Source organism: Trichomycterus rosablanca, chromosome 2, assembly GCF_030014385.1.
Source record: "Trichomycterus rosablanca isolate fTriRos1 chromosome 2, fTriRos1.hap1, whole genome shotgun sequence".
Taxonomy (NCBI): domain Eukaryota; kingdom Metazoa; phylum Chordata; class Actinopteri; order Siluriformes; family Trichomycteridae; genus Trichomycterus; species Trichomycterus rosablanca.
Window position 1 is genome coordinate 31,786,428 of NC_085989.1, and position 25,815 is coordinate 31,812,242.

Genomic DNA, 25,815 nt, shown 5'->3' on the forward strand with positions numbered 1-25,815 from the left:
AAAAGCAGCTTAAAGATTAATAAACAGGCAGTCAGTTCATTAAAAAAATAGACTTGCCCCTGACTGGTCACCCTGTTTGCTTCTTATTTGCAAAAGTTGCTATCACTTCAGCAACAAACCTCACATCTCTACACCTTTTCCTAAACAGTTAGTCAGTGATGTCAATTATAGGCAATGTTTCTAATGTGTTGAGGCACTTGATAATTGGGAGTATAAAACTATGTAATAAGATTAACTAGTGCTGGGTGGTATGACTGTACATTCGGTATACCGGCTTTAAATCCTTGTATGGTATGAATAGTTCATATACCGCCTTCAATAGGGCGCAAATCATATAATATTGTTCACCACTATGAAGCATTGTGCAGATTAGGTACAGCTCACTAGTTAGCTAGGTACCGTAAGCATAAGTATTAACAGATGAGAGAGGCTTCCTCAATATGGTGAAAAAAATTAACAAAAACAGAAAACAGATGGAGGATGAAGAGAGGAAGACCAAATATGAACCGGAAGAACTCGCCAAAGAAATGAGCCGTGTCGGCAGTTTAGAACAGACTAAAACACTATATACTGTACGGTTTGTTGAGCCACGGCTGTGGCAAAAAAGCAAACAGTGGAGCGACCTTACTCACAAAGTAATAATCCACCAATGAGAGGACATGATTCCTTAATAGACAGTCAAGAAATAACCTTTCAGAGCAATGATTAAAGCGCAACGAGGGATGTCTTAACGGAGCAAAAATACTTCAGGTCAGTGGCTATATCAATTATTTATATATAATTTTAAATGTCTAAACTTTACAATGGTTGGTTTAGGCAAGGGCATCTTATAAAGAAAATTCATTAAAACAGTGAATGATAGCGAATGCTAGTGAGAGCGAATGCAATAAGAAGGTGAGAAGAATAATAGTGGCACAGGCTTGAATTATAGAACGTGGGGAAGCAGTGATATAATACAGTGCTCATCATGCCGGGGGACATTTAGGCCAACGTGCAAAGCAGACATGATGAGTTGCCACTGAACGAGTGGCCAAACTCATCACAAGTGTAATGGTGGTTTTAAATGGCTGTGGAGTCCTTTATATTGCTGCTAACAATCCACAGCTTTCACCATCATAGCTGACTTACAACCCTCAATCAGAAAAAGCTGGGACAGTATGGAAAATGCAAATAAAATAAAAATGCAGTGTTCCTTACATTTACTTTGACTATTATTTGATTGAAGACAGTATGAACGCAAGATATTTCATGTTTTATCTGCTCAACATAATTGCATTTATTAATAAACCTTCATTCCTGCATTTCAGGCCTGCAAAACATTCCAGCTGTTTATGTTTCTTGTTCACTACCTGTTCTTACCATGCCTATATGGTAGATAGGAAATGCCAAAGTTTCTGTAGAATACTCACAAACATTCCAGCATGTGTGCTGGCTACTCTAAATGATCTGTTAAGTAGGTGGCTGTGATGCTCCATGATGAATTGATGCATTCTTGCCTTGAATAATGTGTTCAGGCAATGCCGGACATACTGCCACTGCGTTTAGGATACAGCTAAATGATGAATGAAAAATTAGTGTTGTTTATAGAGGTAATACTTGACCATTTTTGCAATGTTATTAGTCAAAAAAATTTTATTTTCATTACCAATTCACAGATGGGCTATGTTTGAGCTGATTCCAGCGCTGATCAAATACGTCACAGGAACCAAGCCAACTCTCTGTTGGCACTTTATACAAGGTGTCAGAGGAATGATGGCTTTGATGTGTTTTCAGGCTATTTGTCTACCTTGTTCCTGTGATTGAGTTGTATCTGATTAATTAACATCACATTCAGTTAGGGTAATACAAAATATGGGTTGGACGACACACTGCCTAATCTTTGTGGACACACCTGGCAGAAAAACTCATACTTAAAGCATAGTGAATAACATTTTATGAGTCAATTCATTTCATTTATGTCCTGCTTGAGCTAGGTCTTCCTAACTGCAAGAGCTATAATGTCAACAGCTAAGCTGTGTTTTTATTTATTAAGTTAGTTAATTAGTTAGTTAGTAGCAAAGACATATGTTCATATGAAGGCTTATTGGTTTTGAAAATAGATTTTTTTACCAGGCACATATTGTGTAAATGTAATATCTGAGTGTCCCGTGCCGTATGGGTGACTACAGTTAATGTCACTACAATGGATTAAAAATGTTTTGTTCAAGTATTAACCTCAATAATTAAACTCACATCATTGCCTCTATCTGTAAAAGTAAAATAGTAACAATGTGGGAAGTTGGACCATATCTCACAGCATGGGAAATGCTTAAAGGCAGAACAAATACATCTGCTAAATGTATGTGGATTTAAATTAACTAATTTATTTTTATTTATTCATTTGTTTATGCATTCATTAATCTTTAAAAACAGCTACTTTTGCCACTAAAGACAAGGGAGAAGGATAAATGAGGAAAAAAAAAATGAGTTTGAATAGCCAATAAAACCCCTGCATGTTTGTTGTGGGTACAAAACCTAGGTTTGAACAGCAGCTACCCTACCCTATGTAGGGTCTGGAGCAGTGTGGCCCCTGGAAACATTGGACACACAATCACTTATTTGCACCCAGGTGTTTAGAATTCTTTTGGTCAGATGTACCCAACTAGACCTAGTATCCAACTGTTCAAAATCCAGTGTGGCCAAGACTGTACTCTGGGAGAAAATGAACAAAAAAATGGCTATGACTAAATTATAACTAAAATAAACAGAGGCCCACACAAACCATTATCTTCAGTTCTATACCCCTAGCACACAGACACTTACCAGATACTGTAATCCAGGCTTCAAGACCCTTCAGCCTTGGCTGTAGCCACAACCACAAGCAGAATTTAAATGATGCTGAGCAGCACACAGATAAATGACAGAACAACTATTAGCAAACAAGCTCACTAGATGAACTCAACAGGCCTCATTCAGGGAGCTGAAGTGGGTAAAGTGAATTACAAATACAGAATGCAATTACATTTTCCATTAGGAATCAATGGATAATGTCTTTCAAGCACACAGAAGGAGCATTGTCAGTTTATTACATGCTCTAGACTTCAAGACATTTGGACTCATCATCACAGAAACACAGTAAATCAACACTGAGCTGAGGAAATATAATAAAGATGTGCGATGAACCATAAAAATTGACTAAGTTCTGTGATGTGACTGCACATTAGGTTCAGTCACATGATTGATAAATTGATAAATCAGCTGAATAAACAATGAATGGGACAATTAAAACCAAGTAAAATGTGGCAAGTGATCAAGCATTGATGCTGCTGGACTGAGTGCAGTAAAATATGTTAGAATCTTAAGGCAATAAACATGAACAAATTTTGGTCAATACAATTTAGCAAAATAAAAAAAAGAAAGAAAAAAATGGTGATTTGCAGCATGTTCTTCTCAGTAAGCAATGTGTGTACACATAAATGTACATGATCTTAGACATTTGATATACTTACAAAACTGAAGTCCCTTTAAACACTGGCAAATGCATTTTGTGTTAATAATTCCCACCCACTGCTCTTGATTTCATACATCACAGACACTGTGTCTTCTGTATTTATTGTACTGTTGTTTATCTGCACTGTGTACTGTATATTGTATTGTCCTGCACTTTTGTTCTGTGTTGCACCTTGGTCCTGGAGGAACGTTGTTTTGTTTCAATATGTACTGGTATACAGCTAAAATGGCAATACATTTTAAATAAATAAATTGCTGGAGCCTATCCCAGCTTTTCAGTGGGCGCAAGGCATACAGTAACACCCTGGGCGCCAGTCCATCGCAGGGCAGACAGACACACACACACCCATTCACCTACAGGGAAAATTAGTGTCTCCAATGAACTTGACTGCATGTCTTTGGACTGTGGGAAGAAACTGGAGCTCCTGGAGGAAACCCACGCAGACACGGGGAGAACATGCAAACTCCACACAGAAAGGACCCGGGCCGCCCTGCCTGGGGGATCTAACCCAGGACCTTCTTGCTGTGAGGCGACAGTGTTACCCAACGAGCCACCATGTCGCCCGAAGTCAAGCATCAGAAATTCCTCCACATTTACATTTATGATAATAATAGTTTATTTCAATGCACTCTGTACTTTCAAGGTTCCTTTTGTGTCGCATTTTGTGACATTATGTAGTGTTTGATTTGTTAAGATGCCTTTGGTTTTATATTGGGTTGTTTAGAAACGGGCCAGGACCCCGTAGCTTGAGCAATCTCGAGCAGCTAATTTGGTGCATACCAGAGTTTAAAAGGAAACTACATCAACAGAGCAATCACACCAGGGTTCGTTTTAATAAAACCAAGTAATGCATTTTATGTTCCACAATGAAAGTTTTGGTATTGCTAGAATACAATAGGCTTGGTTAAACATAACAGAATGAGATAGTGGCTAGTTAAGCTACAGTTAGCTATGATTTACTGTCTCTGGTGTATTACCCAAGTCATTACTTAAGTCAAAATAAATATTACTTCTACATATTGTACGTGGTTGAATGAACTGTTTCTCACTCCCATGGTATAATAACAATACAGTAGCACAGAAATCAGTGTAAACACAGAAGAATACATATACTGAGCATTACTGAGTAAATAAGCAGGACCGTGCACAATAACAACACAGAACAAAAACTGGGTGAAGGTTTAGTGTTATAGACAGTAACTGGAGCTCAAGCTCGAACCTGGTAATCTAGAGCTGTAAGGAACTAACAGTACCTACTGTGCAACTATGCTACCAAACCTGGTATTATTTATACATTTATTTTTTAAATATACATTTATAAATAGGTGTGTAGTGTACAGAGCAGGGTGCATAATGATGAAGCACAGAGAACAAGTGCTGCACAGCAACATGATTCCTGAGGTCTTAGGTCACTGTTGCTGTCTGTATAGGATTTACATGTTTTTCATTTCTACAAGGGTTACCTTTGGGTACTCTGGTTTCCTTCCCATCAACAAAAGAAATGTTTGGATTTTAACATCATGTTTTAGACTCTTTGGTTACATTCATTACAGGACAGGTAGTTACTCGTTACACAAGATTCATCAATTCACAAAGGTATATCGAACACAGTCATGGACAATTTTGTATCTCCAATTCACCTCACTTGCATGTCTCTGGACTGTGGGAGGAAACCGGAGCTCCTGGAGAAAACCCACGCAGACACAGGGAGAACATGCAAACTCCACACAGAAAGGACTCGGACCGCCTCACCTGGGGATCGAACCCAGGACCTTCTTGCTGTGCCGCCCCCTTAGGTATGTGTACAATTCAGTGAATGTGTAAGTGTGTGCTGTCCTGCAACTGGTTGGCATGCTTAGGGTTTGTTTGCCGGACCCACTGTGAGAACGAATGAATGCAGAGTGAATGTTTTATTTCAAGGACAGTAAAGCTATTGTGTTCTGAAATTGGCTAGTATAACTAGTCAACTAATATAAGTTTGGTCTATTTCATCATTTTGCTTACAATCCTTTATTTTTGTCCTTGCTTTGCTCGAGTCCAAACTTTATCCACATTTCTACTTTTTTTTTTTTCTTTCTTTCATGTCACCCCTCCCCCCTGCCCTCCTCATCTCCTCCTTCATTTTGAGCTTTAGGCCCTGCAAAACCCCAGATTAATTATTCAAATGTTGACTTCATTGCCAAAGAGTAGATCGGGGAGGAGAATACGGGCTTTCTTCATCTCCTTCCAGTCAGTGTTTTAGGCTACTCCTGCACTTTTATTATTTAGAATTTTTTTTTCTCCCTTTTCATCCCATGGCACTTTCCTGGACATCTAAGAAAAAAAATATGAATGTGGTTTAGCTGCAGATTTGACTGGATTGAATGGGCAGCAGGGGCTTTTTAATCATGTTTTTTTTTTAAAGCCTGTTTTTCACTCCTCTGCATGCATGTTGCCTTGAAAAGAATCAGTTCCCAACATTAATGTCACAATTATTATTATTTTTTAATAAAAATTTAATGAATCAAATGTTAACAGTTCGTAAGTATTTTTGCACTTGGTTGTCACCTCTGGTAAATATTACAGTGAGCAGTGTTTTTGGGTAATTAATTATTATTATTTTTTATAATGTTATGCAGCAATTTTGGCTCTTTCTGTATAGCATTCCTTCTGCCAGATTTGTTTGGCATATACTGGGTTACAGTCAATTTGAGATCTTGCCACGAATGTTCACAACAGAATGTGATTGGGGAACTCGAGGACTTTTTTTTTAAATTGAAGACTTTAATCAAAGCTAGTTTCACAATTACATAAGGTATGGATACTTTTTTTATTATAAATTTTTGTCATCGTTAAAATGCTTTAGATTTGTTATTTTTATCTAACTAAATGCACAATGTTTTATAGCCCAACTGTAAAAACTGTAGTTTACAATATTTTAAATGTGCACTCAGACAATAAAATATAAAAAGGGTTAAGGGTCTGAATACTTTTTTCATTGCATGTGTCATGTTGAAATGTTTATAGAGGCAGTAAAACCAGCTGGATGGAGCTGATGAAAGTACTGATATATTAGGCTGGGTAAAATGCATTGGGCGCTCTGACTGATATCTCCTTTAAAAACGGTTTGCCCCGGTCAGCATCACCCTGACACACCAGAGCAATATGACAAGTGCTTCAGTTAAAGGAGTTAATTGAAGACACTTCTTCCTGGCATGTAACAAGCTTACCACATAAGTCTGCATTAGCTTGCCACCCATACAGATCTCTCTCTCCCTCTCTCTATTATTAACATGGTGCAACTGCTTTTTTAATAAACAAAACACACAGTGTTAGGCAGAATAAACAGACTCTCAAGGTAAATTATGGACTTCTGAGATAAATTGTCTAAGGTAAATGAAGGATGCACAAATATAATGTATCTTGAAGGACATTTATGAACACAATGACCTTGTTGGACATCACATTCAAAAATGGGTATTTTTTAAACTGTTGAGTCCTTTTGCAGCTATAACAGCATACACTTTTTGAGATGTATGTCTGTGAGAATCTGTGGTGTAAAAAACTGTAGAGGGTTTTTACCTGGCATTACCTGGCTAATACCATATGTACTGTGAATGGTGGTGGCAACATCATGATATGGGAGTGCTTTTACCTGCAGAGAGCAAATAACTGGTAAGAACTCTGGGACAGATGAATGCAGCCAAATACAGGAACATCCTTGAAGAAAACTTCCTTCCTATCAAGTAAGTCTCAGTAGGTTTGAACAGTATTCAGTATTTAAAACAACCAACAATGCTACACCTGATACACTCATTCCAGAACACTACACTACACACAGTGCCGAGAATAGTTTATTACCCATAAACATTGGTCAGTTTGGGTTGGGGGGGGGGGGGGGGGGGGGTATTGATAAAGGGGGTACAGAAGTTGACAAAGTGTAACAGAGCAACAGACAGGCTACAGACAGCAAGCCCCAAACCTCAATCATCTCCAGACAACTCCTACAGAATCTCATTGCTGAAAACCCCAATCAATTAGGCTAGTTTACACTTTCTGCTTAGAGAGACGCTCAACCATCTGGAGGTGTGCACCTAATTTGTTAACGCCGTTTCACACTATACCAGTCTATACCAGTAGAAGGGCGCAGACAAGAAAAGGGAAAATAACAGATCACAGGAAGGCCAGGGGGGATGAAGCAATATGTCACATCTCATCACACTCAAATGTCATCCAGACAAACAATATGGCAATTGCTAAGCCTGCTATTATTTGTGATTACTAAATAAAATACACACTTCAGCCCTGTTTCACATATTTCATTTGCTATTTTGGCTTTTATTTTTTTTTTTTGTTCTGTTATAGACACAGTCAAGTTACATTATTATGACCACCAGCTAATATCCAGAGTAACCGCCAAGTGCAGCATAAACAGCAGATAAACAGGATGGGAGTGACACCTTATATACCCACCAAGCCACCATCGAAAATAGGAATTAGTCATAATAGTGTGACTCGACTGGAAATATTTAGATAACTATAAAAATCAATAAAACATTTGAATTTGCATTTTGGCTAACTGTGCTTTGTGTGGGTTGCCACATAAATATACTAGGAGTAAGCAGATGATTTTTACATTGCTGTATACTTTGCAAACCAAATCAATGTTTCTTATGTCTGATCTAATCAGTTTCTATTGTTATTGCATTTTTATATTGTATTAGGACTAAAAATTAATTTTAAAAAATGGGGCTAGTTTGTGCACAGGCTGTAGGCCATATTCAGGTAGACTACATTGAGACAGTTATTATTTATTAGGATTTTAACGTCATGTGTTACACACTTTGGTTACATTTGTGAAAGACACGGTAGTTACTCGTTACACAAGATTCATCAGTTCACAAGTTTAATGTCAAACACAACCTTGGACAATTTAGTATATCCAGTTTACCTCACTTGCACGTCTTTGGACTGTGGGAGGAAACCAGAGCTCCCGGGGGAAACCCACACAGACACAGGGAAAACATGCAAACTCCACACAGAAAGACCTTCTTGCTATGAGGCAACAGTGCTACCCACTGAGCCATTGTGCCACCCCTACATTGAGGTAGAAGTTTGGAGAGGTGTATTAATTTATTATTTTATAAATGTATTTGTTAATATCTAGCCTGAAATAGCCAGCAACAGTCTTGTTCAATTCTAAGGATACAGAAGCAGTTTTTCAACCACAAGGACAAGCAGTTAAATGATGCTTTTCTTTAGTCATTGTTGGTTTAAATGCTAGTTAGATTATTTTATTTTTACTTTTTACTATTTTCAGCATAAACGAAGAAAAATTGTTTTTAGTTGGTTTTTTTTTACCCTGGACAGGGCACACATCCATCACATGTCAAGACAAACACACATACACACACTTTTCCTCTCACTTATGCATTTATTAGGATTTTAACGTCGTGTTTTTTTACACACTTTGGTTATATTTATGACAGAACAGGTAGTTTCTGGTTACACAAGATTCATCAGTTTACAAGTTTAATGGAAACCAATGCACAGACGTGGAGAACATACAAACTCCACACAGAAACGACCCAGAGCTCCCCACCTGGGGATCAAACCCAGAGCCTTTTTGCTGTGAGGTGACAGTGCTACTAACAGAGCCACCGTACAGCCCGAAACCATGAGGAAGACTCAAAATAACTGTACTGAACAAATTTATGCTTAAACGTGCCTTGGTATGGCAGGCACTGGTACAAAGCCAATGTGTTTAAAATGAGCTGATGAGCCCTCTCATATGTGTCAATAATCAATAACAATAAAAAAAAACAACAACTGATTGGTCCACAGGGGCATAACTACTGGGGGGGGGGGGGGGTCAACCCCCACCGCACTCATTGGCTGCACTCGCTAGGTTGTTATTATTATATTACAATATTGTAGCGGCATTATGCGAGTGACATTCAGCTCAGCCAATCAGAATGTAGCACCCGGTATATGCATGTGCGTTTGGACATTTCGCATTTAGTTTTGTATATGACACTCTGGTAGCAAGTGGCTGTCATGCGATTTAAATTTTTAATCTAGATTAATCACGATTAAAGAACCAAATTAATTGCAATTAATTGAAAACTAATAACTAAGCAAAATTAACAGTTATGCACATTTTTATTGCAAGAACATACCAATAAAAACATTCATAAAATTATGATAAAATTATTACTTCTAAATTATTTTTAGAAAGTTAGCCAATGCCTATATAGAGTTGTTAACAGCTACCCATCTTTCACCCAGTTATTTAAAATGACAAGTCTGTTCACATTATCTGACAAAAGTGAGGATCTTTTCCTGTTCATAACCCTGCTACTGAAAACACTCTCATTCTTGATGCAACACCAGTGACATAACTAGGAGCTTATGGGCCCCAGTGCAAAAAAAATGTTGGGCCCCCTCAACAAATTGCATATGCTGATAGCTGATCAGAATGAATTTAAAGACTTCAAGTCCAAATTCCTGGCTTTGGTATTAAGCACCAACAGACCATGAGAATGGGGATGTGGACAAGAAGAGGGGGTAGCATCATTTCTGTACCACTTTTACGACACTGTCAATTTTACTGCCTCGATAAGTGGTAAGATCTCCATCAAGAAGCTGGGATTGGAAAGAAATAAATCACTTCACAAGACAAGCCAGAGACAGTAATGGAGGATGGTGGGAGAAATGATTTACAGCTAAAAGCACGGAAAGTTTCCATCTGTCCAGCCCTTGGATGTATTCTTTATGTCTACAGTTCCTATTCAGCCCTAATGCAACGTTTATGTATACTGCATCACACACGCTGTAAAGTAAAAATCCTTATTATATACTTATCAGCTGCCAATTATTTCCCTCATCTAACCTTTAAAATACTTTCTGTATGGGAAAACGTAAAGCCTATACACAATCTTTTAAACACACACAGAGCAAAACGTAATGGTAATCAACAGCCCCCTAGCTCATCATTGCCTTGTTCATTTCTCTGGCTCCTTAACAAAAGGCCTGAGCATTCACCCAGCAATCAATAAACCCAGAGGAGTGTATTAGCTTGTGAGCTACAGCCTGCACTGACACCAACAACAACACACTGTATACCACCATCAACTCAACCAAGCAAACACACAAGTGTTTAACCTATTAAAGTGTTAGTGTAGTCTTGCAATGAAATGTCCTAATAAAAGTTCCCAATCATTTATCAGTAGTATTAGACTTGTCACTGTCATTCAAACTTTAGTAACACATTATCCTACTCACAGATGCTTACTTATACTGCCTATACTGGAAACACTGGGAGTTAGGCAGAAATACTGAGAAAAGAACCACTTCAACCACTTCAGGACACCACACATACACACATTCACTGACTCATTCACAACTAGGGGCAATCCTTGCCATGTTCTTGTTAGATGCCAGAAAACCAGAGTGCCTTGGGAAATGAACCACAGACATACCATAGAGAAAGCATACCAAACTTTGCAGTAATTGGTTGAGGGAAAAGAATCTGGCTTTGTACCAGCACAGTACCAGCTTAGCTCATGCCACCCTGAGAAAATGAAGCATTACAGATGATGGTTTACACTTGCAATTGGCAACATTCAATACCCTCCCACCTTACAAGGTATTATGTTGATGTGTATAGAATTGAATGAAAATGCACAAGCCTTTTTTTAAAGCAAAATTAACCTCTACAGAAATTCTTAGTCATAAATATTTATTTATGCAACTGTATGTAATAGAATTTTTATAATATTAATACCAGAAAAAATGTAATCAGACTGCTCATCAATGTCAGAAGAACAAGTTAGACATTGGAGAACCATTGGAGAATTAATACAGACAAAACAGGAATGTCCACAATGTGACAAGTATTATAAATTGTCTTGGTTTCTAGGCCCTTGCTGTTCATTATATAGGCAACTCTAATAATCAATACAAAGCTGTACTAGATAAAAGACACACGTATGATTACCATTGGGACATACTTTACGTATAAATAGAAATATAGGGTCTGTTCAAAAACCTAGTCAGCTGCCTTGCTGCCTACTGCCTCCCTAGGTAGCTGCCTAAGAGAGGATTCTAATAAGTCATCGACTTATAATACAGGTTATTCAGACACACTACTTAGACAGCGATTACAGCGATTATGTCACCGCAGTTTTTGCTTACTAAGCAAACACATTCAAACCAAAGGGCTGAAGCGTCACAATCCGCTAACATCTCCCTCTGCCAGCTAACATCTCCCTCTGTGTACCGAAAACGGTTAAACTGTCACCGACAAGCCCAAATTTGCAAGTAAATAATCCTTATACAAATTAAAAATCAATAAGAATTTATTTACATTTGTTTGTTGCTCCACATTCGTCCACCATATTTGTAACCTTTTGTGAGACAGGTTGTGCTGCACTGAATGCTGGGATTACCTTCACTGGTAAGGAAGCATTGGATGCTCCCTCATTATTCAGGCAGTTTATAGCTTCAAAATAAGGCAGCAATTTAAGGTATCTAAGAATCTGAACAGCCTTCCTCTCAGAAGCATGCGTAGAATGAAAAAAAAAATGCATCTATGTAGAGAGCTCACTAGGTTTTCAAACAGACCCATACTGCCAAAGGGTACAGCAACTCTGCAGTGGCTTGAAATGAGAAGAAATTATGTCGTTAGGTGTTCATAACTTCAATCTGTTGTGACTCACCAACTGACTCACAACAGAATTAACTGGTAATGAGGTGAATGTGTCACTTTATATCATTATTTAAACAATGTTGTTTTGTGACTATTACTGCAAACCCTGTCCAATACACCTAATTTAATTTAGCACAGAACAACAAACTGCTGAAAACACAACACTTACTCTGTGGCGTACTAAACTTGTGTAATGAGCTATGTGTTACTATTATCATGCTGGGTGCTAACAGAGAAAAGAGCTCTGAACTGAGAGAGAAAGAGAGGGAGATGGGTAGACATGAAGAGGGGGTTCCATAAAAGATGACATGGTGTGATTTAATGGGATTGGATTGTACAGGTCCAAGCTATGCTCATGTGAAAGGGTGAGTAAAATCTGGCTGAGGAGGAGCTATATATTATCAGGAGACTCAGCCCTAAGGTTAAACAAATAAATATGAGCAATTAAACAGAGTGGCTACTACTTCTCACCTAGCTCTATATCTCCTACACACCTCAACACCAGAATCCAGCTCTCCCACTCACCCTTTTTAATTGAAGTTTTTATCATAGAAAGCACTCAGAAGCTTTTAAAACTTTTCATCACATGTTATAAAGTAAGGTAGATGGGCTTTAGCTAGGTTCATCTATAAAAATGATGAATTTTTTAATTGATAGCATGTGATATAGAATACGGACTATTTCTGCAACAAACTGTACAGAGAAGAGCACTGCATTTTGGCATAATCAAGTCAATGCTACTCTATTGACTAAGTACCTCTCATAAAGTAGCTCTCATAAAACCAGCACCGAGGCTGAGCTCTATGTAGCGATGCTTCATTGGCGCCTCATTTGGTCTACTCCCTCCAGCTAAAAATCTTCCCTTGTAAAGCTCACTCGCTGCTACGTCACCCTCCATGAAACCAGCACCAATTTTAAGGTGCTTGCATGTCAAAGGCACTTCATTTACACAGAGAGCGGAGTGTTAGTGCTATGCAGATGAGAATATTTTAGGGTCATGACTTTGCAAGTGCTACAAAGAGCTGCAACCATCTAGTGTAAGGACAGTGCTTCTGTTCCAATCCAAATTAAGCATCACTGTGACAAATAATAAGTGTAGCAGAGAGCAAATGTAACCAGCTGAACATTTAACCCTAAAAATGACACCCTTGAAAAAAAAATGTATGTGTGTGACTTATATTTATCCCTTGATGTCTGTATTGCAATTAGCTTTAAAATTGAAGATTATATTAAAATTAATTTGACCTAAAATATCACGTTTGTACTTGTAAAAGTTTATGTGTTTTCTTTTGGCTTATACCAGACTGAAAATATCAATTACTTGTGCCTCTTTTAGCCAAGAGGGAGGCTCTCGCTGTGTGTCTCTTAATTTGCCATAAAGACGCAGAAGAGATGACGCACAGTTGAGAGTTTGTGCTTCATTTCTCTCTCTTTACAGAGCTACTACATATACCCAGTCACACACAAAATGCCCCCTAGTAATTTCAGATGAATATCTTTAATAAAAACCAAGGCACTTCTAATGGGACTCAAACTCTAAAGGTCAAAACAACTGGAAGTACAATAAACAAGGTTAAAGAAAAAAATATGGCTACATTGGGCATATGTTGGGAGTAATACCTTATGTTGAGAAAATAAACTTCCAATTCAAAGCAGACCTGTTTTTGGTGGTTTCAGAAAGTAGAACATGTTTAATTTTTACCCCAAAATACAGAATAAAACGAATACACATATGTTATATACTGTATGTTTCACACAAGTGTAACACAAGTTTGAGTATATGGAAGTCACACACAGTGATTATGGCTATACTTTAATAAATAAATAAATTGCTTTAATTATCCATTCTGTTTAGAGAATAAGAGAACAGAAGAAATCAAAGGGTCTGCTTGAAAACCTAGTGAGCTACCTTGCTGTCTACTGCCTACATAGGCAGCTATCATAGTAGTGAGGATTCTAATAAGACATTGACTTATAAAGTCAGGTTATTCGGACATGCTACTTAGACAGCAATTACAGCAATTCCATCAGTTTTTGCTTACTAAGCCTCATGCCATTCAAACCAATGGGATATGGTGGCACAACGTGCTAGCATGTCAACTAACATCTCCCTCCGTCCCCCGTAAACAGTTAAATTGTCACTGATAAGCTCGAATTTGCAAGTAAATGACACTTGTACACGTTTATACAAATTAAAAATCAATGATAATTTATTTACATTTGGGCGGCACGGTGGCTAAGTGGGTGGCACTGTCGCCTCACAGCAAGAAGGTCCTGGGTTTGATCCCCAGGTGGGGCGGTCCGGGTCCTTTCTGTGCGGACTTTGCATGTTCTCCCCGTGTCTGCGTGGGTTTACTCTGGGTGCTCTGGTTTCCTCCCACAGTCCAAAGACATGAAAGTGAGGTGAATTGGTTTGATATAACCACTGATGTCAGTAACGCGTTACTTAGTAACACGTTACTCTAATCTGACCACATTTTTCAGTAACAAGTAATCTAACGCGTTACTATTTCCAATCCAGTAATCAGATTAAAGTTACTTATCCAAGTTACTGTGCGTTACTATTTTTGTCATTTTCCTTAGTAAAAAGATATATTTTTGCTTTCTTTTTGCGTCTCGGGGAGTGACGTCTGGCCTATGCGACAATTAAGTCACGAGCTGCGTCCGGAATCGCATACTTACAGAGTATGCACTAGATTGGAGTAAGTATGCACTACTCGGCCGGTAAAAAAGTACTACATCCGTCATCTTACCAACGTCAAGTGATGACGTGGGGACGTGATGACGTAATATCACCATAGTTACAGACTCATTACAAACCCCACTCGCCAAAATGTTGGATAGTTATCATTTATCTTTTTGTTATTTATTTGTCTTTAAAAATTTTTTTTTTATTTATCTTACACTTGTGAACAAAGGACTCCGCTATGTTTCTTGTTTCTTATTCCGCTTCAATCGCCTACGCAGCTCCAGTTGCATTATGGGATACTTTAGCGGACCGCATTATGTAACTAATAAAGTAACTTGTAATCTAACTTAGTTACTTTTAAAATCAAGTAATCAATAAAGTAACTAAGTTACTTTTTAAAAGAGTAATCAGTAATCAGATTACTTTTTCAAGGTAACTATGCCATCACTGGATATAACCTTGTGAATTGATAAACCTCGTGTGTAATGAGTAACTACCGTTCCTGTCATGAATGTAACCAAAGTGTAAAACATGACGTTAAAATCCTAATAAACAAAAAACCAAATATTTACATTTAAAAAAATGTTTTTGTGAGAAAAGTTGTGCCTCACTGAATGACATGACAGGGCACATAAATAAATGATAAGAGTAAACTTAGCCTGTGCTAGGAAGTGGCACAAGGTAGGTAAAAAATCACTTAAGCCACTCATCAACACCAAGCCCCTGATACACATACCCGTATTACAAGGGTAACCAATGGAAACTTACTAAAGAAGGTGGGAAATGTTTTGTGTTCTCCCTGTGCCCATGTTCTATTCTATTTTACCTCAAATAAAACATGAAGTATGTAAATTTGCTGCACTTGATAATTAGGTATGGTGTCTACAATTCTGGGATTACCTTCACTGCTAAGGAAGCATCAGATGCCCAATATTGGTCAAATTTAAGGTACCTTACTAGGCAGAATTCTAAGGCATCTAAGAATTAGAACAGCCTTTTTTTTTTGGAGTGTGTGTAGGATGACGTAAAAATGCTGTCCATGTAGAGAACTCACTAGGTTTTTTAACAGACCCAATGTGTTATATGTTATACTTTCACAAATTAAGCAATACTAAATGTCCTGGCACAGCAGCATCAGTTTGTTAGTATATTATTTAGTTATTTTTTATTTTTATAAATATATAGTTATTTATTTGCTTCAGCAAATATACAGCAAACACATACGCACATAATCACAACTGTCAGCGATCAAGAAAAGAGTCTTCACTGGATCTTCCAGCAAGACAGTGATCCAAAAACGTCCTCAGAACAAACACAAGACTAAAAATTACGTTTCTGCCAGGACCATCTGCCATGGCCATTTCAGTCCCTTGATCTATTTGCACGGCGCTGGAAATGTACTAGCATGTTTACCATTTAAATATTTTTTGCTTTCACAAGTATCCAAAGAAAGACATTTGCTGTACTCTTAATAAAACAAGAAATTTTAACTAAAACAATCCCTTAATTATAAAAAATAAAATGTTAAATTGTTAAAGCAATGTGATTAAACCAAATTCATCACAGGCATGAGAACCAGCAACTGAAATACATAGGAAAGGTCTGTCTTGTTTACGTCATGTAATACAGTCCTGCCATAGACTCCTCTCGAAAAGCCATTAGCACCATTCACAACTTTACCTCCTACAAATGCAAACATGGCAGACTTTACTGTCAATCATGGCTATCATCTCAATTTATTGCTTTAATTGCCGTGTAAATGCTAGAGCTACTAAAGCCAAATATTTAATGTCATTCACCTTTACAGTGCTTAACCTGCAATTCCAGAGATAGTGTCAACTAAGAGATGCAGTTTAGCATTTCAGTCACAGCACTGTGTCTAACCCACAGTTGAGCTATTAGATCTTTGCAAAGCTGCTTCACCAACAAATCCCCTAACATCAGTACAAACAAGCAACAAAACAAATATTTCTTATTCACCAGCGTCTACAAAAGTTACTGCAGTGAATGAGTTAATAGCTTTCACCGGGTGTGTGGCATGAATGTTTTAAAACATGCTTGGACATGACAGGGCACATACATAAATGATAAGAGTAAATTTATCCTGTGCTAGGAAGTGGCACATGGTAGGTAAACACTGTGAAAAAAAAATCACTTAAGCCACTCATCAACACCAAGCCCCTGATACACATAACCGTATTACAAGGGGAACCAATGGAAACTTACTAAGACAGGTAGGAAATGTTGTGTGTTCTCCCTGTGCCCATGTTCTATTCTATTTTACCTCAAATAAAACATGAAGTAGGTGAATTTGCTGCACTTGATAATTAGGTATGGATATCTACATACCCTACACTACACATCCCTATACAGTATGGATAATACATATAAGGAGCAGTACTACTTACCGGGTTCGGAGGTTTCCAGGGCTTGGCTGCCCATCGTAGACTGATAGTATGTCGAAGTCCTCTTCTAAAGCAAACCCTTGGAATACCAGCTGTATCCGGTTGTGCTCCTGTGCCACAATCACCCATGTGCAGTTGGCATAGTTTGGGTATCCATATGGGTATCCAGGGCTTTCTATCGTCCCGTTTGGACTATATAGTGTGTAACTACAGTTTTGAGCTGAGGAAGAAAGAGAAAATGTATATAATTAGTCATGGAATCTCCTTTAGGTACACATATTGGAATAACAGGCTTAAATCATCCAAGTTAACACAGGGTCACGGGTTATACTATATACCCCTTCCGTGTGCCGACCTTGAACTTGCACCCCCCCAACCTAAACCCCCACAAACCCGCCATACGACCCCATCAACTTAGCTTTTATTAGCCTGACAAGCTAAAATAATAAACAGTATAATAATATTACATTAGAATATAAAATATAATTAACGATGTGCACATCATACATACACTGCAATTTTGCTGATTGTCAGTTAGTCGTAAATCGTAAATGGTTCTTGCTTTTGATGTTCTGTAGTAGATGGTGTTTATTTAAAACCGCAGCATTCATTAATAACAGTAAAAACGGAGAGCTGACTGAGGAGAGAAACTCACGTGAACGTGCACAAATCTGACTATTTACCCCAGCAATCAAAAATAAACCTTATTTACAATATGTTCAGTCCTCTTCTATATTTCTTAATTTTTATTTATTCATTTAGACAACTGCAGTTTTTAGGCAGTTTATTAGGTACACCTTTCTGGTAAGTACATTCATTAAATATTTTGCAAACCACTTTCACCATACAGGTAACCTTTGTGGATATACAATTACTGTAGTCTTCCTTTTGCTCTATTCAGTATGTCACCCCCTGTACCTCATTTATCAATCAAAAGGGAGACGTATTGGTCCCCTACTGACCACATGTTATTTGGGTCAGATTACACTAACATGGTAAGTATGTGCTAATGTATGTTCTGGTATAAGTGTATTAGGTCCAGCAGTTTTATTGATATTGTTAAATACTGTTTAAACTTGGTTTATTAAAAACATATACCCTGTTAGCATGGGTTGTTGGTTTACAGTGTAGTGTAGAGCTGTCGAAATTTTACATACATTCATGTGTCACTTTTTTGGCATGTGGCCTCCTAAATCCGTGTTAGTCATCATTCTGTGACTAGTTTGACTGCACCTATTACAATGTACATGAGAAGTATTCTCTTTACCAATAAAACACAAACTGTCATGTTATGCTGAAGGAGAATTTTTCCAGATAATCAAATGCAATTCAAGCTAATGTAAACTAGTGTAGGTTTTCCAAGACAACCAACATGCTGCTGTCACATGCTAGGTTAGGACAAAATGTAAGGATTTTGTGATTTAGTGTAAATTAATCTTGTGTGTTTTTAATGCTAACTTCATCTCGTGTTTCATGTCCCCCTTTAAGGTTAATACCACTAAGGGTCAAGGGAACTTTATGTTGGCACAGGTTTAAAGGTTATTATGCAAGAAAGAAACCAATTCTCCAGCCTTTTTTTATTTTGTCAGTGTGATCAGCAACAAACCAATATTTAAACCAATATTAAAAGAAACAGTTGGGCCTAATTATTCACTAATAAAATTAATACAAACATCAGGGTGAAATAATTTGTGAATGCATTGGGAAATGAAGAGATTTTTAAGCACTGTACACAGCACACAAAGAAATGTAATTACTAAGTGCTGATTTCTGTTTTGTGTAAATTCACTAAACAGGATAAAGCCTTGACAGCTAAATGAACCAGAGTGTCTTTGTTTCACTGGTCAAAATGTTCCACAGTAACACAAGGTGCAGAGAAAGCATGATGGTTATTAATGCCAGTAATTTTAATAACTTCCTATTGCCCACAGCTCTGACTTCCCTCCATGACATTAATTGCACCTCTCTTCTGCGCACTTGTCAATGGCCACTTGTAAAATATTGTTCCCCGTGTGAAATTTTAATAACTGTGTTTGCCTCCATCCATCAGAGAAAACCTGTCCTTAAGTGATTTGTTCCGGTCAGATCCATGCTTACATTTTAATTTTTTTTTTTTTTTGCTTGTATGCCATTAGGCAATTCCCTTGACAAACAGGGAACAAGACGACTGCTCCCAGAGGTATTTAAGTTTAATGGGACCTTTTTATCATAACAATAATAAAAAAAGAAACAAACAGCAATTGGACTTTAGTAATTAAAATAAGAAAATAATTATACTTTGGACAAACATTTTGCTTTAAAAATCGTAACTTACAAAATAATAAAAAAAATGCAATTGAATTATATATATATATATATATATATATATATATATATATATATATATATACAGTGTATCACAAAAGTGAGTACACCCCTCACATTTCTGCAGATATTTAAGTATATCTTTTCATGGGACAACACTGACAAAATGACACTTTGACACAATGAAAAGTAGTCTGTGTGCAGCTTATATAACAGTGTAAATTTATTATTCCCTCAAAATAACTCAATATACAGCCATTAATGTCTAAACCACCAGCAACAAAAGTGAGTACACCCCTTAGTGAAAGTTCCTGAAGTGTCAATATTTTGTGTGGCCACCATTATTTCCCAGAACTGCCTTAACTCTCCTGGGCATGGAGTTTACCAGAGCTTCACAGGTTGCCACTGGAATGCTTTTCCACTCCTCCATGACGACATCACGGAGCCGGCGGATATTCGAGACTTTGCGTTCCTCCACCTTCCGCTTGAGGATGCCCCAAAGATGTTCTATTGGGTTTAGGTCTGGAAACATGCTTGGCCAGTCCATCACCTTTACCCTCAGCCTCTTCAATAAAGCAGTGGTCGTCTTAGAGGTGTGTTTGGGGTCATTATCATGCTGGAACACTGCCCTGCGACCCAGTTTCCGGAGGGAGGGGATCATGCTCTGCTTCAGTATTTCACAGTACATATTGGAGTTCATGTGTCCCTCAATGAAATGTAACTCCCCAACACCTGCTGCACTCATGCAGCCCCAGACCATGGCATTCCCACCACCATGCTTGACTGTAGGCATGACACACTTATCTTTGTACTCCTCACCTGATTGCCGCCACACATGCTTGAGACCATCTGAACCAAACAAATTAATCTTGATCTCATCAGACCATAGGACATGGTTCCAGTAATCCATGTCCTTTGTTGACATGTCTTCAGCAAACTGTTTGCGAGCTTTCTTGTGTAGAGACTTCAGAAGAGGCTTCCTTCTGGTGTGACAGCCATGCAGACCAATTTGATGTAGTGTGCGGCGTATGGTCTGAGCACTGACAGGCTGACCCCCCACCTTTTCAATCTCTGCAGCAATGCTAACAGCACTCCTGCGCCTATCTTTCAAAGACAGCAGCTGGATGTGACGCTGAGCACGTGCACTCAGCTTCTTTGGACGACCAACACGAGGTCTGTTCTGAGTGGACCCTGCTCTTTTAAAACACTGGATGATCTTGGCCACTGTGCTGCAGCTCAGTTTCAGGGTGTTGGCAATCTTCTTGTAGCCTTGGCCATCTTCATGTAGCGCAACAATTCGTCTTTTAAGATCCTCAGAGAGTTCTTTGCCATGAGGTGCCATGTTGGAACTTTCAGTGACCAGTATGAGAGAGTGTGAGAGCTGTACTACTAAATTGAACACACCTGCTCCCTATGAACACCTGAGACCTAGTAACACTAACAAATCACATGACATTTTGGAGGGAAAATGACAAGCAGTGCTCAATATGGACATTTAGGGGTGTAGTCTCTTAGGGGTGTACTCACTTTTGTTGCCGATGGTTTAGACATTAATGGCTGTATTTTGAGTTATTTTGAGGGAAGAATAAATTTACACTGTTATATAAGCTGCACACAGACTACTTTTCATTGTGTCAAAGTGTCATTTTGTCAGTGTTGTCCCATGAAAAGATATACTTAAATATCTGCAGAAATGTGAGGGGTGTACTCACTTTTGTGATACACTGTATATACAGTATATATACAGTGTATCACAAAAGTGAGTACACCCCTCACATTTCTGCAAATATTTCATTATATCTTTTCATGGGACAACACTATAGACATGAAACTTGGATATAACTTAGAGTAGTCAGTGTACAGCTTGTATAGCAGTGTAGATTTACGGTCTTCTGAAAATAACTCAACACACAGCCATTAATGTCTAAATAGCTGGCAACATAAGTGAGTACACCCCACAGTGAATATGTCCAAATTGTGCCCAAATGTGTCGTTGTCCCTCCCTGGTGTCATGTGTCAAGGTCCCAGGTGTAAATGGGGAGCAGGGCTGTTAAATTTGGTGTTTTGGGTACAATTCTCTCATATTGGCCACTGGATATTCAACATGGCACCTCATGGCAAAGAACTCTCTGAGGATGTGAGAAATAGAATTGTTGCTCTCCACAAAGATGGCCTGGGCTATAAGAAGATTGCTAACACCCTGAAACTGAGCTACAGCATGGTGGCCAAGGTCATACAGCGGTTTTCCAGGACAGGTTCCACTCGGAACAGGCTTCACCAGGGTCGACCAAAGAAGTTGAGTCCACGTGTTCGGCGTCATATCCAGAGGTTGGCTTTAAAAAATAGACACATGAATGCTGCCAGCATTGCTGCAGAGGTTGAAGACGTGGGAGGTCAGCCTGTCAGTGCTCAGACCATACGCCGCACACTGCATCAACTCGGTCTGCATGGTCGTCATCCCAGAAGGAAGCTGACGCACAAGAAAGCCCGCAAACAGTTTGCTGAAGACAAGCAGTCTAAGAACATGGATTACTGGAATGCCCTGTGGTCTGACGAGACCAAGATAAACTTGTTTGGCTCAGATGGTGTCCAGCATGTGTGGCGGCGCCCTGGTGAGAAGTACCAAGACAACTGTATCTTGCCTACAGTCAAGCATGGTGGTGGTAGCATCATGGTCTTGGGCTGCATGAGTGTTGCCGGCACTGGGGAGCTGCAGTTCATTGAGGGAAACATGAATTCCAACATGTACTGTGACATTCTGAAACAGAGCATGATCCCCTCCCTTCAAAAACTTTCCAACAGGATAACGACCCCAAACACAACCTCCAAGATGAAAACTGCCTTGCTGAGGCAGCTGAAGGTAAAGGTGATGGACTAAACCCAACTGAGCACCTGTGGCACATCCTCAAGTGGAAGGTGGAGGAGTTCAAGGTGTCTAACATCCACCAGCTCCGTGATGTCATCATGGAGGAGTGGAAGAGGATTCCAGTAGCAACCTGTGCAGATCTGGTGAATTCCATGCCCAGGAGGGTTAAGGCAGTGCTGGATATTAATGGTGGTCACACAAAATATTGACACTTTGGGCACAATTTGGACATGTTCACTGTGGGGTGTACTCACTTATGTTGCCAGCCATTTAGACATTAATGGCTGTGTGTTGAGTTATTTTCAGAAGACAGTAAATCTACACTGCTATACAAGCTGTACACTGACTACTCTAAGTTATATCCAAGTTTTATTTCTATAGTGTTGTCCCATGAAAAGATATAATAAAATATTTGCAGAAATGTGAGGGGTGTACTCACTTCTGTGATACACTGTGTATATATATATCTATATATATCTATATATATATATATATATATATATATATATATATATATACAGTATATATATATATATATATATATATATATATATATATATATACAGTATATATATATATATATATATATACAGTATATATATATATATATATATATATAGATATATATAGATATATATATATATATATATATATATACACATATATACATACACCAATCAGGCATAACATTATGACCACCTACTTGTTTCTACACTCACTGTTCATTTTATCAGCTCCACTTACCATATAGAAGCACTTTGTAGTTCTACAATTACTGACTGTAGTCCATATGTTTCTCTACATACCTTTTTAGCCTGCTTTCACCCTGTCCCCACAGGACCACTACAGAGGTATTATTTAGGTGGTGGATCATTCTCAGCACTGCAGTGACACTGACATGGTGGTGGTGTGTAATGAGTATGTTGTGCTGGTTTAAGAGGATAAGACACTACAATGCTGATGGAGTTTTTAAACACCTCACTGTCACTGCTGAACTGAAAATAGTCCACCAACCAAAAATATCCAGCCAACAGCACCCCGTGAGCAGTGTCCTGTGACCACTGATGAAGGTCTAGAAGATGACCAACTCAAACAGCAGCAACAGATGAGCGATCATCTCTGACTTTACATCTACAAGGTGCACCAACTAGGTAGGAGTGTCTAATAGAGTGGACAGTGATTGGACACGGTATTTAAAACTCCAGCAGCACTGCTGTGTCTGATCCACTCATACCAGCACAACACACACTAACACTCCACCACCATGTCAGTGTGACTGCAGTGCTGAGAATGATCCACCACCTAAATAATACCTCTGTAGTGGTCCTGTGGGGGTCCTGACCATTGAAGAACAGGGTGAAAGCAGGCTAAAAAGTTATGTAGAGAAACAGATGGACTACAGTCAGTAAATGTTGGAACCAAATGCTCACTTTCTAATAAGTTTCTGGAAGTCCTTGAATGTTTCAGTGTTGCTCAGCTTATTGGTTTTCTTACGCATTATAATGGTCAAATGCTGAATCTGCTATGCTCTGCTGAACTGAATAATGTTAGTTACTGGTCCTGATGTTGGCTTCACCAACCATAAGCTGATTGAATGTCACCTTAGGTCCCCACTCAAAGCTCTTGAGAAAACCTCCGTCTCTTTCCACAACTTCCAAGCCTATTGATCTGCAGCTGTTCTCCAACTCCCTTCAGACATAATTTAATTTAAACTTTCAAGAACTCCTCCCCTGATGACATGGTTTTACTTTACAATGGCATTATATTGAACTTATGCCCATTTTAAAGCTATACTGGTCCCTGCTTCTAGAACCTCCCCATGGTTCACGTCTGAGCTAAGGGCCAGGAACATGTCTTGAGCACCTTTACAAAAAACAGGAATCACTACTCATTATTTACTCTTTAGGGAACATGTCTGCTTTTAGGGATGCCCTTAACACTGCCCACTCTGCCTACTACTCCTCTGTTATAAAATGTGGCAGCTCTAGGCTGAGGACTCCCTTGTGGGCCATACATAAACATCTTCAACCTCTCAAAGCATCTCTTTCCACATATGTCAGGCCCTTTTCAGGGCTAAAATATTATATCCTTCCCAGATACAATAAGTTGCATCTACCAGCATTTCCCTTTTGTAGCACGACCTTTAGTCTCCCAATCAACCCAACCTCACAGCGCTAAATCTGTCTGCTTTCAACCTGATTTATTCAACATTAATTGTTGAGATAATTTTAAATTATTCTTTCTCCTCTTGTCTTTTTGACCCTGCTGCTACTGCTCTACTCAAAGCCAGTGTCTGCCCTTTCATCTTCAATAACCCAGTAATTAATAAGTGTCTCTTCCCAGGAACTGTCCCCTTGCTCTTAAAACGACAGTAGTTACACCCATTAAAAAAAAAAAATCCCTGAGTTTTATACCCTACTACTTTCAAACTACTGGCCCATCTCCAACCTCCCTTTCGTAGCTAAGGTCATGGGAAGAGTTGTGGCCTCACAGCTTCAGGACTTGATGATGGGTTGCTAAATATCCGTATTCTCCTAGACCTTACTGCAGACATTGTAGTACTTCCAGACTTTCATCATTTGGTATTTCAAGTTTAGCTCTTGATTGGTTCTGGTCTTCTAAGAAACAGGTTTTATTGTTTGTGTACTGGGATTTTAACATCACGTTTTACACTTTGGTTTCATTCATGACAGGAGCGGTAGTTACTCATTACACAAGGTTCATCAGTTCACAAGGTTATATTGAACACAGTCATGGACAATTTTGTATCTCCAATTTACCTCACTTGCATGTCTTTGGACTGTGGGAGGAATCCCACTCAGACATGGGGAGAACATGCAAACTCCACACAGAAAGGACCCAGACTGCCCCACCTGGGGATCAAGGCCAGGACCTTCTTGCTGTGAGGTGACAGTGCTACCCACTTATCTCAGAAACAGGTACAGTTTATCACTATTGATATTCACAACTCATCTACTGCTACAGTTACTCAGAGTGCAACAAGGTTCTGTCCTCAGACCCTTCCTATTTATACTACACATCTCTCCGCTTGGCTAGATCATTCATAATCATGGCTTGAAGTTTTACACAGATGCACATATGATGCACAGTTTCACACCAGCATGCATTACTGATTTAAAACACTGGTTAACTAATAATTGCATGTACTTAATATAGACAAAACTGAAGTTGTGTTAGTTTGCCCCAAAACATTGGTTTCTCAGTTCTCTAGTCTGTTAAACCTGTACAAGAAGTTAAAAACCTTGGCCTCATTTTTACTCCACACATCACATGTATTACTTAGACTGCATTTTATCGCTTGCACAATATTTCACACTTCCACCCCATGCACAGTAATGATGCCATAATGCT

General features: G+C 38.6%; 1 protein-coding gene across 1 annotated transcript in view; it reads right to left on the bottom strand.

The window, feature by feature from the left end:
• The window catches only part of csmd2 (CUB and Sushi multiple domains 2), a 472,613-nt gene that overhangs the window by 403,596 nt on the left and 43,202 nt on the right, over positions 1 to 25,815 (bottom strand). The window contains exon 2 of the mRNA XM_063014411.1: positions 17,277 to 17,493. Within this exon, the coding sequence (XP_062870481.1) occupies positions 17,277 to 17,493 (217 nt within the window). The remainder of the gene's footprint in view (positions 1 to 17,276; positions 17,494 to 25,815) is intronic.